This window comes from Pseudopodoces humilis, chromosome 2 (assembly GCF_049639895.1).
Source record: "Pseudopodoces humilis isolate 2021_Gansu_Grassland_sample_001 chromosome 2, ASM4963989v1, whole genome shotgun sequence".
Taxonomy (NCBI): Eukaryota; Metazoa; Chordata; class Aves; order Passeriformes; family Paridae; genus Pseudopodoces; species Pseudopodoces humilis.
The window spans coordinates 18,201,736-18,218,462 of NC_142201.1; the positions used below are offsets into that span (position 1 = coordinate 18,201,736).

Consider the following 16,727-nt stretch of genomic DNA (forward strand, 5'->3'; position numbering starts at 1 on the left):
GAACTGAATGATCTTTGAGTTCCCTTCCAACCCAATCCATTCTGTGACATTTATTAACAACTGTCATTTGTTGTAATTTCTACTGTCATAAAACCTCATGCTCTAAAAACTTCCAGTGTCTGTCTCCTCTATGGTTTTGTTTTGCAACATATAGCATTACCTTAACAATGGGTCTGGTCTGCTTGAAATATTTAATTTTCATGTTCTGTTTTCCGAAGAAAACAAAGAGTTCCTTACTAGGCACAGAATTTCAGAGAAGGGAGGGTGATGGGAAAGTGAAAGGAGAGAATTAGAAGGAGTGATGGGAAAGGCACCTACAGAGGCTGGCATGGGTTGTTACTGGGAATGCCATGTCACAAAACCACCCCTTGAACTACCCAAGATCAAATAGGGAAATATTCTATTAAAGCATGCTATTCCACCATTTTTCAGCTATGTCTTAAAATTAGGAGGCTACATATAGAACCACTACAAGCAATCTATGGGGTAATCATTTAACAGTCTGATTCAAACCCCACTGAAATCCACCAGAAGACTACCATCATTTTCAGCAGGCTTTGGATCAGAGTCATGTTGCTGGAGGATGAACATTGCTCCATAGTTTCATCCCAGGAAAATTAAACACAAAAGCATGAAAGGCAGCAAAGCAACACCTTTCCTGCCACTTTTAAAACACCTTTGTCAAATTTTCCATTAACAAAGCCTTAAGAAAGTAGGGACTTCTTACCAGAAAACAAAATATAAGTATTTCTAGAGCAGGCAGTATGTATTTTAGCATGTATATTTATGGACACATAATTTATAGGTCCAACATGCAAAATATTCATCATGTTTAGAGCTGTCCCTAAACAAAAAGCCCAGGCATTATTCTCTGTGCCTGGAAAAACAAGTCGACCATGTATCTTTGGTAAACAAAAAATAGTTAATTTACAAAGCTGCAGAACTGCTTTATTTGCACTTGACTGTAACACCCTGGAGTTTTAATAGATCTGGCACTCGTAGGATAGGGTGAAACATTATCACTATCTCTGTATTATGCTTCATAATTGTAAAATACTATTTTATCACTCCATTTACAGTAATAAAAGTATTGGTAAACAATTATCTTAACAAATGTATTTTTGATGGAAGAGCCACTGATGTTTGTCTTTATAAATTAAGCTATTCATGAAAGTTCATGTTTATAATGGTATTTCTTTCTTTGAAATAACAAAATAGACCATTGGTGGTGCACTATGAGCACCTACTGGGAAATTCACGGTATCCTGCCTCACGCATTAGATATCTAAATGAACAGCCTTGATGAGAGCAGGTTTTTTCTCCTCATTGTTCATGACATACATACAAACATACTATAATTATTCTAAAGCAGCAGCTGAAGGAAAAATTCTCATGGAGATATTAGTAATCTGTCATGAGGAGAGTACTGTGAAGACAGCAGACAATTAAAAATCCAAATATTCTTTTCTTGAAACAATTTAACTGTTCAAAAGCATCTATCAAATACTTATACAAGCACATATTAGAATATTTTCCTAAAGTTTAGTGTTTAGTCAATAGACTATAATTTCTGTTGAATATATTGAAGAGTAGGATATGAAAATATTTTTAAAATGTACAGTACAGTAGCAAGTCAAAGAAGTTACTGCACATTGCCCTTTGATAAAACATCATCTTTCTAATCAAGGGATTAGGAGTAAGAAATCCTTAAGTAAATAAATAAGTAAATATTTAAGTAAGTAAAATGTTGCTTAAATAAAAAATAAGTTTTAGATCAGTAAATCCTATCAGATTAAGGCAGTCATTCCATAATCCTGACCACAGTACAACCAAACCAAATTATTACTTGTAGGAGAATAGATTATGGGGCATTAGGAATGGGGCTGCGGCCAAGCCTCACCCCTAATGGTGTGCAGCTGTGCACAGCATAGAAGGAAAAGAAGCACAGAATGCTGAGGTGTACTGGCTAATCACAAAAGAATAGAAGGGCACACAGGTGCTATGCATGTGAGAAACAGGCTATAAGAGGTTGTACTGGGGAATAATAAAGTGCTGATGCTTGAAACCATTCCTGGTGTCAGTTATGTGTCCTCTGTAAATTACTTCTTCCTACTGTTTCTGACATTCATAGTTATAATTGCCAAAACAGGATTTCAGTGAAAAAAAAAAACCAAACAAACAACCCAGTACTGAAATACAATGTAAACTCTGTATGTTCAGCATTCTGTAGCAAAAAAGTAACTCTGTATCATCCTGTATTTGACTTTCACTGAAAAACCAGGTCATGAGCCCATGTGAAATAACACACACCTTGAAAACCAAAAACCATACAAAACACCAATCAAATAAAAGAAAGAAACTAAAAAATAATTTTTAAAAAATCATGTCCTGCATAGCATCAGTATCTGGTGAGGCTGCAAGTCAGAAGACATCAAACTGTGGACAAGCCTTTGAAAGGCTCTGTGCAGCACTAAGTGCAGGTAGACAGAGCACAGGCACGGATGACAGTGAACAAGAGCAGAAATTTACTGCTGTAAGAGAGAGCTACTCATTTTTCCTCCTTCCTGGAAAACTCACATTTTCCCAGAAAGGACTGAAAGGACTCCCAAAGGAGTAAGTACAGCTTATTCAACTCCCCAAAATTCAAATTCTGGTATGAGATAGAGCAATCTTACTCCTGTGATGCACTCACAGATCCAAGACCAACAAATAGCTTGCATCTGACTTCGTCCAAACACAAACTTCGCAGATAAGCATTGTTAGTAGATGTTTTGGGAAGGCCTTATGTTATGCTTGAGCTATAATACATCTTTACAAACAGATACAAGTTTATAATTTAATGACTTGAAATGATAAGGAATTACCACAGCTCTCTCTCTTAGCTCTCACGTTATTAGCTGTGGTTTCTTAGGACTTAGACTGCACTTTTTTACCAAGCTGAAAAGATACTTGCTATCCCAGTTTGTCCTTGTTCAGAAAAACCTGTCTTGATCTGTCCTGCAGCAACCTAACTAGGCTAGGTTCCTAACTAGTTTCCTATGAGTCTCATAAAAGGGGAAACTTGTGGTTAATTTTTTCTGCTCTTCCCAAACTATGTCCAATTACCAGCACGCTTCCAGGAATGGACAGCACTGCAGACCTTCTATGGTTACACATAAAATTTATATTGCCTCCCTACTCCCACTTGATATTCTTATCCTTTTTATATTCATTTTATATTCATTCTATTAGCTACAATGTACTGCTCTGAAAGGTCAGATTCAATGAATTATTTAATGCCATGACAAGCTGAGGTCTGAACTGCTGCATCTTAACAATCTCTGGTAGTTTCACCCTAGGCTGAGCTTTGTTATGTGAACCAAGGATCTAGAGAGGAATGGTCTCAATATCAGTTTAATCCACTTGCTCTGAGCAACAGGCACAGTCACCCTGCACTTCATCTTGGCCAGCCTTCTTCTCAAACAAAGTTTTTACTACCAGAGGCCATATTCAACACACTGCACTGGGAAACAGCACCTCCCTTGTAATGCCAGCACATGACTTTCAAAGCTCCTTTCTCTAAATTTCTGAACTTCCGGAATTTCACCAGCTATTGCCAAATGGCAGTGGTTCCATTAGGTAGAGCTGTGGAGACCCAGGTCCAAAGAGAGTCACAAAAATGATCAGAGTGCTGGAACACTTCTGCTATGAAGACAAAAGGAGAGAATTTGGATTGTTCAACCTGGAAAAGAGAAGGTAACACGAAGACCTTATTGCACCTTCCAGTAAATTAAAGAAGGCCTCTAAGAAAGATGGGAACCAGCTTTTTAGCTGGGCCTGCTGCAACAGGACAAGAGCTTTTAAACTAAGACAAGGTATGTTTAAAATACAAGGAAGAAATTCTGTACTGCCAGGGTGGTGAGGCACTAGAACAAGTTGTCTGAAGAAGCTATGGATGTTCCATCCCTGGCACTGTTAGAGCTCAGACTGGAAGGGGCTCTAAGCAACCTGATCTAGTGGAAGATGTCCCTGCTCATTGCAGGGAGGTTGAAACTAGATAATGCAAAAAGTCCCTTCCACTATAAACTGCTCTTATTTTGTCATCCTTAAGTACCAGCTTTGCCATGACCTTCAATTAAATTAATTTAATGAAATTTGTTCTCCAAAGGGATTAAATTAAGTGCATTCTGTATCTTTGGCAAAATGTATGCAGCTATCTCTCCCCCACCCCCCACCATAGGTAACCTGTATATCCTATGAACCCCACAAAACTAGTAACACTCATAAAATGATAGGTGTTATAAAAATCCCCTCTGCCCAGATCTTTCCCCATTTTAATGTGTATTTTTCTTGTAAAACAGAAACGAAACTTGGTTTTTTTTCTACTTGAGAGAACCACAATGACATGGTAGAATTCACACCTTTTATTTATCACTTTTAGGTAGAGATAAAGAAAATGTTTCTAACAAATATTTTGCAACTGTCTAAGCAACTCTCCTTATAGCAGGTTGGCTGTACAAACTATGTAAAATGGTCATGACAAACCATGTAAAATGTCAAGACAAGATTTTGGGTAACACGAGCTGCAGAAACTCAGGATCTTGTTTCTAAGTAACGCACAAATCCCAAATCCATTATAATAGAGCTTTATGAATCATATTCCTCTCTCTCTCCATACATACATACAAACATGTGCAAATGCCTACATTTATGTAGAATATATACTGCATGCTTATGACATGTTACTTGTCCAATAAAAAGCCCTAAGACTTACATTAGCAAACAGTGTCCTCAGTCTACATATCTGGGAGCATAAATTATGCAATTTACTCTTTCTCCAAAAAAACATGGTTGCAAAAGTGTGTGCTGAATTTTCTTCCTATCTCATATGTCAATATGTGGTACAGTTCCTTCCTTAAACCCATGGCAGTTTGAATGAATTATTAATGATCTCAAGGCATCTGCTGGACATTGCAACATGATTGTAATTGCTGTAGAACACTAAGAAGTTGTTTCAATATTTTTTAAGGGGAAAAGGAAGCAGTATCTTTACTAATGTAGTTTTCCTAATATTTAATTAAAGACTTTGAACACAAATAGAATTTCAGATGAAATGCAGAACAAAAGGGTATTTCTGGTCACAAAAGTATAATTTCCATGTAAAATTGAGCAGTAAGGAGAATGACACGAGATAAAAAATTAAAAAGAAACTGGACTGCAAACTCAATAATTGTTTTAATTTTTTGCTGTCTTCTAATATGGAGAGTTTTTGCTATTTCTCTTGATAAACTCAGGCAGATGATATTTTCCTTTTAAGTCTCTGGCACACTGTAATGACACAGAGAAAATAACATTGAGCAGAAAAGACAAAGTATGGAATGAAGATTTCAGTGCAATGACTAAACCTCATGATTCCTATAGTTTTTATTAAATACAGATGACCTAAAGGATTTCAAACTGCTGTAGAAACCAATTTCTTTAACAAAAGAACTGCCTTTTTCACACAGTGCTTTCTGAGTAACAGACCTGCTGAAAAGCTGAAGTGATCATAAAATGGGTGAGTTCCATGATACAAGATGACAAGACCTTTGCCTCTCCTCGAGTCTTGTTTGATTCATAAGCTGAACAAATGTGGTTATAACTAAACCTGCAATCAAACTGAATTACTTTATTTAACAATATAGACAGTGGACTGCAGGGATTTTTCCTTGTGCAGTAAGTAAAATATATGAAGTTTTAGTCTGCATGAGGAGGAACAGGAGCTAAAAGAACAATTAACATTTCTGCACATAATATGTAAGAAATATGCCTTGGGGAAACGTAGGCTGATGACAATCTGGTTTTATCTCTGCAGTCTCTCCTTTGGTATTTGCAGGCTCCAGTTTGATATTCTGACTTCTTGGTTTCTCAGAACCAGCTTCTTTGTCTCTCAAACAAAGCCAAAGCAAAACTAAGACCAACATCATCTGGAAGTCACCTGCTTTGAAATACACCATTTGTCTTTCCCCTCTTCCTGTCACTGCTTTCAGGTTTGTGAAGACTTGGTCGTTGAAAGTCAAGCAAAAAGTCAAACAGAAAATTATGTCTATGGGGAAAAAAGCTGTAAAAAGCTAAAGCAGTAGCTAAAATACTTCTCTTACACTACTTGTCATTTGTTGCCTGTAATAAATTACAGATGATCAATTGTCACATCAGAAATCAAGGAAAAGCTGACTAATAAATAAATCCCAGATAGAGAAGTCTACCACATTAAGCTGCCTTTTGAAGCACTCAATGTTTTTAAAATGAATTTATTTTTAGTTATTTTTATTTTCTACTGGTTTCTACTAGTTTTTGTCCCAGATTAATGAGAAACTGTTTTTCTCCTCTGACATTCCACTGTGACCCAAAGTCATCCCAATCAGTGGTAATATTTAACTGAAGAATATCACAATATCACTTTGGGGACTAATGAGTCAGAATATGTAAAACTGTTCCCCTTTTAACTAACCTTCTTCTATAGGGCATATCTGGTGGAATTAGAAGTAGATACCCAAACTCTTGGCAGTTTGGGGAGTCCTTGTTGGCTGCACTACTGCTAAATTAAAAATATTATATAATTCTATGTTCAAAGTTTTCTAGTCTATTAAGCAACACAGAACTCCCCACAACATTTCTATTCCAACTACATTAATCTATCAACTGCTAAGAGAGACTGTGAATCACAAAATAATTCTTATTGGAGGGAAACAGAGAAAGGACTTGCTAGTGACAGTCTTAAACCTTTTGATCAGATTTTTTAAAAAAACTTAAAAAAAACCCCAAAAATTAGGCCTTGCAAACACACATTAAAAAGTCAGAAAAAAAAATCAGTCAACTGCACTGAGAGCCAGATCCAATTATTTTACAAAACTATTAGATCTAGACATCTCTCAATCAAAAAGAAGTCACAGTTTTATCAGACTAGGATTCAGAGAATCATAAAAACATAGAATTGCCTGAGTTGGAAGTGATCCACAAGGACCACTGAAGTCCAACTTCTGGCCCTGCACAGGACCACCCCAAGAATGCCTGAAAATGTTGTCCAAACATTTATTGAACTCTGTCAGGGTCAGTGCTGTGGCCACTTCCCTGGGGAGCCTGTGCCCAGTGACTCTTTGGGTGAGGAACTTTATTCTTATATTGAATTTCAACCTCCCTTGGCACAACATCAAGCCTATTTTTGTCTCTTTGCCCCTTCCAATCTCATTTAACTATTAAATATTCACTTAGGTACTCTCTCATTTCTACTATTTTTTGGGCTTTTCCAACTCCTTAGACAAACTCCAGGTTTCAGGTTTCAAGCACTGACATCCCTAACATGTTTTTGGCTGATTGAAAGGCAACATTGCCATGCGAGCAGGAATTTGAAATGGAAGCGTAGAGGTAGCCACTGAAAGTGGACCCTAATGTTCTGAGGGATGGCCACCTTATGGACACACACAGCTTCAGGAAGCACCATTCTTCATTTTATTTTACTTTATAGACTAAATGTCACCTGGAAAATAAACAGAATTGTGAAAGCAAAAAGTAACTCTGAGAATCAGGAAGACACAGCATCAGCATGCCACAGAGCCAGAGAAAGATCTTGTCATCTTCAGGGACTCCTGAGTCAGCTTCCCATTATGCAGCTCATTAGAATTACACTGTTATAGCAATGGACCACGGAGTACCAAGACCTCTCCATGACATTTTTCTCTGAGTAGGGTTTTACTCATTTACAGTCACCCTCCTTATGTCCTTCCCACCCCAGAGAGTGCTGCTTCCACCTTGACAGGGGAAAAAAACCCGAAAACTAAAGATACTTCAAATGAACGGAAATATACAAGACACTGCAAATTGGTTGCAGTCTTTTCACCCTTCTCTCTCAACAGTTCAAATTACCTTTTACCTCTTATGAACACTGGTGCATGTGAAACTGCCACCTTCAAAACAGCATTCCTTAAAAGGAGGCAATTTAAATGCCTTTCCCTCATACAAGGTACCTGTAGCTGACAGAAGTCTCCAAGGGTCAACTTACAAAACCATAAAAATATCATGTTTGCCTCTCAGCTCTTGACATTACCTTTGCCATCTTTCTATCAAAATACAGCATTTTGGTATAATTCAGAGTAATTACAAGCTGCTTTAGTGACAGTGCAAGCTACATTTCAGTATTTTAAAGAACTACTTCTCTGTCCTCCTGAAGCTATTTAGGCAGCAGATAAACAACAGTTGATTTCTGTGATTCATCTGGCCAGCACTGGCTCAGGATAAAAGGGAATGCTGATGCCACCACTGGGAAAAGCCACATGGTGAAGGCCTTCCCAAAGCATCACAGGCCCACAACCACCACATCTTCTCAGAAATGGCTATGACAGCCATTACAATAGCTTCATTAGCTGATGTGTATGTGCTGGATAAGTCAGCAACTGACTGGCAGGATAAGGGAATTGTAAAATTCCCAGTGAGGGCAGACAGACGCTTCTGGAAGGACAGAGTTCTGTGCATGCAGTGGTGAAGGCATCTCTGTCATCTTTCTACTTCACATCCACTCCATGCTGGCAGCCCCAGGTGCATGGCACAGTCCTCTCCTGTCAGCCTATACTGCTTCCCCAGTCCCAGAGACTGTTCTGCACAGACTGGTGCTTCCCAAACAGCTCCTGAAACTGTCTCTGGCTTGTGTTTCTCCCTGGCTTCGACTTTCTGCTGATTAAATTTCAGAGTGAATACACCTGTGTAAGTGTAGCTGTCCTGTTGTAATGTCTTCAAGGCATCCACAGAACATTCAGCTACAAACAGCACAGTGTAAAGGGCTGGATTGCCCAACATTGTCTTTGAGGACTTGGAAGTGTAATTTCAAAAGAGACATAAAATGCAGTTGGGAAAGAGAAATCATGCAGTTTCTGTCTGACACCTATTCTCTAACCCTCCCAACTCTGAATACAGGACATAAGATTTTTAGGTACCTCTTGCTACATATTCCAACCAGATGTAATCCTTTGATGCATGGGGCTTGCATAAACAGCACAAAGCAGGATAAACATCTACTGCAGAGAATGCAATATAAAGGTAATTCATCACATGGAAACATTAATTCATAATAAGCTCAAAGCTGGGTGTTCATCTGAATGACTTTACATGGGAACAGCTACTCTGAAACATTCACATCAGTGCAGCTGGCTTTAAAGCAAATCTTCCATTTGGACAAGCCAACATTTTTGTTCAGTTGGATGAGAAGCAATAAGCTTGTCAGAACAAGCTAATGAGAGCAACATTTGCTGGTTCACATCTGAAGAACCAATCAGTACAGTTCCTTGTGTTTTGGGCACAGCTGTTCCCCATCTCCATTCATACCCTTGCATTCCATAAAACAACTTGTTAAGGAACAGCTGACCTGAAATTCATCGCGGCCGACTCCTCTTTCTAGAGAACAGAGTGGGATGATGACACAACATTTCAAACAGATGACACATCAAGCCTTGAAATTTCAGAAAAGGGCCTACACTTGCTAACTCTGGGGGCCATTCAGCATGGTTAACACAAAAAGAAAATTAAGTTTACAAAACAAATTAAGATCTCAGCATTCAGAACATCTGAATTATGAAGGCCAAACTTTTCTAAACCATGTCAGTCAACTATCTGCAAGGAATACGCAAGGATATGACACTGCATGCTTTTAGAGATAAAATGGATTTAAAGAGAACAACATCCACAGTTAGAATTGATTTTAACAATAACAAGTAATATCTCTATACAGCTTTCAGCTCTTGCAGGCATTTTAAAAGGTGGTCAGGCATTTCTGAAATCTTACTGCAGATTAGTAATTAAAATCTGGGGAAACCTGAACTAGCATTCAATATATTAGCTCAAGAAGAAAAAGCAGCACAACAGCCAAGAAAAGAAGATAAATGCGGTAATATAAAATTACAGATTCAGATTCTCACAGATTCAGAGCTAAATGAAGTATGATGCTGTTATCTCTGTATTACGTTGCAGAAACACCTCAAAAGGTAGAAGATACATATCTAACAACACCCCTCAAGACAGAGAGGAACTGACTTCTAATATCCTGATTCTGAGCTCCTTGCATGGGCTAGCTGGTCACATGTAGTTAATTAAACACCCTGGCAGAAAGCTTATCTCCGTTGATGGCACTTGTAAAATTCTTACAGATCACTTGGTCCAACATTTTGTCCCTTTGTTCACCATTATGTGTTTAAAACCTAGAACACTAGCAATTCATCAATCAGGGCCTGATACAAAGTGGGTACAGCCTCCAGATTTATATATTGAACTGGGAGTATAATGGAGTACCTTCAAATTAAAATATCTGCATGACTGGTTATTCAGAAAAAGCAGTTTTCAAGGTTCATGGTTGCTAAGCAGTATCATAGATAATAGCTTTAATATGCTATTTTTTTCTCTACGATGATGATGAAGAAAGAATATCTTTAATAGTGAGTCCACCAAAATTCCTTTATCCAGTATAAGAAACTGTCTAAACTAGATCCAGAAACATTTGAAAAGTGGCATTTTCAGCTGCTGTGAGACGAAGATGATGACAGGCACTGTGTCACTGAGCTGCCCTTTACACTTGCATTTAGCTCTGGGGATACAGAGTAGGAAAAGTGGTTCCCTGACATACACAGAGTCAAATGGGAGCGACAGAATCCTCATCCATTTCACAATGTTGGTAAGGATGGTCAGCATTGATTAAATTCATGTTAGCACTTAAATGCAACATGCAGCCTAAAATCCTGGAAGGTTCCTTCTCTCCAGTCTTATGGCAATACACAATTAAACCATAAATTCTACTGAGGAATTGAAAGAATCCTCTAGATCCTCTTGATAAAAACTTGCTGTGACATTAACTCGCCAAAGAAATAGTTATTTCAGAGAGGCTTTTGAGTAATTTCTCTTAAATACAAAATAGAGCCAACAAATAAAAGCCCTTAATGAATTTTACCTTTTTAATTTCTCCCTTTGCAATTTAAATCTTTTAGTGGAATTCCACAGGATATCAAATACAGATTTACTGCTGTTAGAGTTTCAAGGAATGGACCATTCTAGCCTAATTTAGCAACCTAGAAGTCAGGCTTCTACTCTAAAATTCTTTTCTGTTCTTCTTCTTTAGTCAATATATAATAAAGCTTTCTGCACCAGGGTAGTTTTTCCAAAACAAGTATCTCAGATGGATCACCCTCTTCAGATGCCAGTTTCTCCTGGATGGCTGCTTGGATAACTATTTTAATTAAAGTGTGAATAAATTACCACTACCATGCTATACTCACTGTTTGGTTTATGGAGTAAGCAGTACACTTGTGTTTCACTTAAAATTTCAATAAAATACCTTGCTAAATAAAAAGACAGTTTACATGAGTTCAGATCCATTATTTGTTAGATTTTTTTCTTTGTTTCAAAAAAAAGGGTCGGTTAAGCTGATTCTTAAAAATATAGAAATGTAACATTAACCAGTGATAATGAGATACATGCACCTCCGAGCAATCAATTAACTGATACCATACCTTCTAATAGGTCAGTGTTGCATTGTTGCTCACCTTCATATAAGGAAAAAATTGCTTCACTGCACCATGACTTTAATGTTGTCTCAAAGTACTTACTGTTAAGTATGTGTGAAAAGCTTTAACTCACAGAATCTGTATCAGGAGCAAAATAAAACCAGCATAAATAGCTCCTGATAAATTTTGATCTGACTGCACTTCAAATACATCCTTTGTATTCTGTTCACTTGCTACTTGCCTCGACTCGAAGCTTACATTTAGAAAAGTGATCTTGTTTCTTTCTCTTTTTTGAAGTTCTGTAACTGTCTGTCTTGAATGGAATTCATCTTGACCACAGCCACAAGTGACATTCATAAAACTGACCTCTCTTTGTAAGGAAAACCACAAACATGAATCCTGAGTTTGTGCTGGAAATAGCTCAAGAGAACATAATATGGTGCAAAAACCATTGAACAGCACCCAGAAATAATGAGTCCAAATGGATTTTGTCTGCAAACCATACTGGATTCATATTTCTGCAACTCTGGCTTTCAAAGGACAACTTGAACACTAATTAAATGTTGCCAGTAAAGCAGAGCCAAAAGAATTCAATGGATCAGAACGACCTACAGCGGATATTTATAATGAATATGCCTGATAATCTCCAGACCTGAGACTTCCTAGGATACAAGTGTCCCTCAGTTCTTAAAAAACAAATCAAAATCTCTCACCAGGTTCCTTCTCAGTACCCACAGGAGTCAGCAGAAGTGGGTACAACAGTTTTCTACTCAAGAAAGATTATTTTCAGTAATGAATGTTTAAAAAGCCCACACATAATTAAAATATTACAATGCAATAAAAAGGCAATAACTTCTTGCATTTTCCTGTAGCAAAACCATTGTACAAAATGGACTTTCTTGAAAGACCAGTCTATCTATTTCAATTCCTGTAAGAGTAGCAGTTAGACAATGAATTTGGAGCTGATAGGAAAAGGGTGTAAGAAAAAAAAATTATCTAAAGAAAATGACTCTGATTGATTTTGTGGGAAATTTAGGAATAAAGCTAATTTATTGATGAGGGATATGCTTTTTCCTAACAGAAAAATATTTGACACTTTTCAGTTGCCCTTTTTGGTGGACATTTTGAAGTTTTTTTTTAAATTAATAGACTTTTTTTTTTAAAGCAGAAATTGCCTTTTCCATTTTCTTTTCCTTCAATCGCATAATTATTTTCATAAGTTAAATTAGTAAAGTTCTGACAATGTTTTCTTGGAAAACAATTAAATATTGTGTTTCATTAAAAACTCGGTTTAATATTCAACATCGACTTAACATCTAATATTTTGTTTGGAAGTTTTGGGCTTTCCTATTCCTGGTGAAGTTTGGTTTCACCGGGTTGTGAAATCTGCCTTTTTCTTTTCTTATGTGATTTGGATTTTTTCTATTTCACATGATCTTTATATCAGTATTTTGAAAGTAGATTAATTTTTTCCTCACTCTCTGCAATTATAATGACAAATTATTTGTTGACTTTACAAAAAGCTTTGAGGGAAAGCTGCATAAAAATAGCCACTGAATTTCACATGAATGAAAAATATACCTTGTTATACCTAATCAGCAAGAAACCATGTAATCACAGAATAAAATAGTGTTGGGATATCAATTTCTCATTAATGTGCTGCAGTGACCACAAGATAGTACAGATTAAGATCCTTCCAGATTAAGAAAAAGAGGAAGAAGAACCCAGTCCAAACTCAGACTGCGGCTTGTTCAGGGCACTGGCAAGCAGGGTCTTTTGGGACACAGCTCTGAAAGGCCAGAGCCCAGGTGAGCTGGGTGATCTTCACAGAGAGCCTCCTCCAGGTGCCAGAATGGTCTATTCCAGTCTGCAGGGAAGCAGGCAGGCAAACCAGGACACCACAGGGCTTTCTCCACAGGGAAAGCCTGAACAAGACCCAGTGCAAAATGGAAAGAGATCAGAGATGGAAATGGAGAAGGTTACCCAGGAGAAACAGAGAAGCTGTACCTGGTCAGGCAGATACGGGGTTTGCAAAGCTCAGTTTGCATTGAAACTTAGCCAGGATGGATGAAGAATAACAAGGTCTCTACAATTACAATAGCAGTGAAAGCCACGGGAAATACAAATTTACTGCTAAATTGAGCGGGTAACCTGATGAAGGATATTGAACAAGCTCAGATGCTCGATGCTTTCTTGGCTTTGGCTTTTAGTGGCAAGATCTGCCACCCTGGTCCCTGAACTCAGTGACAGACTTTAGGGAACAGAGGCAGAAAAAGGCTGAATTAGGAGCTGCTTAGGTAAGAGTGACACTCACAAGTCCATGGGCCTAGATGGGATGCATCTAAGGCTGATAAAGAAGTTGGCTCATGTCTTTCTGAAAGGCCACTGGTTAAGAACTGAAACACTTACCCAGTGTGGTTATGAAATCACCATAATTGGAGATATTAAAGACTTGATTTGGCAAGTGCTGAGCAGCCATGTCTAACTTTGACACTTGGACTAGAGCAAGAGGTTAGAATGGATGACCTTCAGAAATCTCTCAGTTCTTCCATGATTTTGTGATTATGCCCACTGTATAACCTATGCATTTAAAACACCCTCACTGCTGACCACTGAGATGCTGATACCTGCAGGAAAACAAGATTTCAAAACTTCTCCCTCGCACACTGAATAATGAAGATACATTCAAAAGTTGCAGATTTATCTAATATGAAAATCTTCAATTATACAGAAGAGGTTCACTATTTCATTGGTGTAAAGAATTGCTTCTGCTGTGGTGTCAGGACTGCAATTGACAGTGTCTAATCATTCCAGGCATCCCCACTGGCATGAAAAGAAAGCTCTTATTTTCAAATGCTGTAACATACAACCCCAATATATTTCACTTCAAATTTCATCAAAGAATGAGTCTCTGTCAAAATCCCAACAGCAGACAGATTTTGAGAGCAGAGGTAGAATTACAGTGTAAGAAAAACATCACCTAAAGCTTTCCCTGAAACGAAACAGTGCTTAATTTGACACTACCTATGTAGTCAATGTAATTGGGAAGGGTGACATTCTTAATGAGTTTCTCATTTGAAGGCAGACAGAGCATCAACTATAAAATAAATTCAGTCTGTCTCAGGTCTAATCAGTCTATTTTCCTTGCTGTTATTACTACATATTGCTAGAAGCAGAAAATGAGATAGAGAACCTAACTTTGCTTAATGTCAAAGAATCAGGGAAAGAATGAAGAAGACAATATTATTGCTTTATTGAGAAACAAAGACATCAAAAATGAGCATAAGACCAATTTTTGAGGTTTATACCAGTGGTCAACACAGAGCACAACACAGAACTTTATTAGAAGCAAGACAGTTCTTTCAGTTTATGGAGTCTGCTCATCACAAGAAGCTCTTAGCAAGTTTTGTTTATTAGTTGACTTGCAGGTTAACACTTCTTTTGAAAAAAGTCTGAAAATTTATTTTGTTTAATCCCACCTAACACAGATGAAGGCCATCAGCATTGCTGGTGTTTTCATACCATTTCTGCATCATCTTTGGAAGTTTTCTTCTAATCTCCAGCAAATGAACACCCATTTACAGGAGGAAACTGCTGTGGCACTTCCTGCCCAAATTTTTGTAAACAAATGTGACTTTTCAAAATTACATGGGTAACACTGAAAACACTGATAGCTGTAAGTTTTGAGGAGAGGTACCTGTACAATTAAAACCTGAGCATCTCTCAGGAATCAATAAGACTCACCGATTCAGAGTTTACACTGATGGTAAGGAGAATACAGAAACAAATCTGGTGTACAGCAATCAAGCTACTGGAATTTAAATGACTAATTTTTAAGTTTATTTATTTAGTTACTTGCCATTTTTCTGTGCAATGCATATGTAACATTTCTTGTTACTCCAAAAGCAAAGTTTATTAAATAAATTGCAATACATCTTTTTCTACATCCTTAGTATTTGTCAGTCACTGTTATTCCTTTCTGTCTACATCCCATTTACAATCTACATTTATGTTATAAATACTGACATTTCTCCTTTCCTGTACTATCCACAGACACCTTTTTTGTCTAGTTTTCTTCTTTCTTCTCTTTCCTGCCTGCCTCTTTCACACAAACTCACCTACCTGCATTCTACCTAAACACTTTTTGAGCTTCTCTACATATTTACATGCATTCATTCATTCTCAAAAACCACCCTACCAAGTTTTCATTATTCTTCACATAAGACAAACTTAACTTTCTTCATGTGAAAAATGAACAGCAATGCAACAGTGAGTGGAACTTCCATGCTCCAGGAATCATCTTTTCAACAATCCATACCAAAAATAAATACCAGGAGAATACTATTCCTCTTTTGATACCCAAGTACTTTGGAGCTACTTCTGGATGTTTTTATACTTTTTCAGCTACCAAGATGATATTTTAAGAGGACACTTCATTTCAATACTAAAATAATACATCATTCTTCATTATAACTAAAGCAACATTATTTTCTCTTGTCTCAGCCATGGAAAGCAAGACTTGCTGTACTACTGAACGACTGCACAAGGCAGTAAGTCACTGGGTTCGTAGTTTAAGTGACAGGACATCAAGTACCTGACAAGGTCGATGACTCTCTCCCTTGGAGCAGTGCTGACTGGCTCATCATTAATCATTATGATCTGATCCCCTGGTATTAGCTTTCCTTCAGAGGGGCCGCCTGCAGACAAATGAAGAGAAAAAAAAAGAGAGCATAGGTTAGCAGGCCATTGTAAACACACAGACACGCTGTCGTTCACATACTGCAAGTGTGTTTTTTCTTCAGCTAATGACATTTTTACACTAACACTATTTCTGACGTTAGCAGTACTCCCTCACCAGGAAAATATTGAAAGCTAGCAGTTCAGGAGCTTCTACTGAAGTTCCTCAAGTTCTAAACCTGTATCTAACCACCTAAACCAGGGGTTCAGTTTTCTGAAGGGCCAAAAGGACCCATAAGCTGTGGACTAATGTACCCTTTAAGGTGCGATCAACCATATTTTAATCACCCTGATCAGTGTTTGTCTGATATTTTGTAAGACCACTCTGAGGAGGATTTCTTTTCCTGTGAACAAATTATTCTGTTTACCTACTCTTAAGATCAGGAGGTCTTTTTCCATGGTAAATATACCAGATTTTCCCGGTTGCAGCATATGGTTTCCTGTCCCAGGCAAAGAAACATCTTATTCTTTTCCAATGAAACATCACTTATA

General features: G+C 37.5%; 1 protein-coding gene across 4 annotated transcripts in view; it reads right to left on the minus strand.

Annotated features, from left to right (window-relative positions):
• FRMPD4 (FERM and PDZ domain containing 4) overlaps positions 1-16,727 on the minus strand; it is a 370,395-nt gene that overhangs the window by 47,233 nt on the left and 306,435 nt on the right. For all 4 annotated transcript variants that reach the window (XM_088051869.1, XM_088051870.1, XM_088051868.1 and 1 more), the window contains one exon: positions 16,093-16,195. In XM_088051869.1, the coding sequence (XP_087907995.1) occupies positions 16,093-16,195 (103 nt within the window). The remainder of the gene's footprint in view (positions 1-16,092; positions 16,196-16,727) is intronic.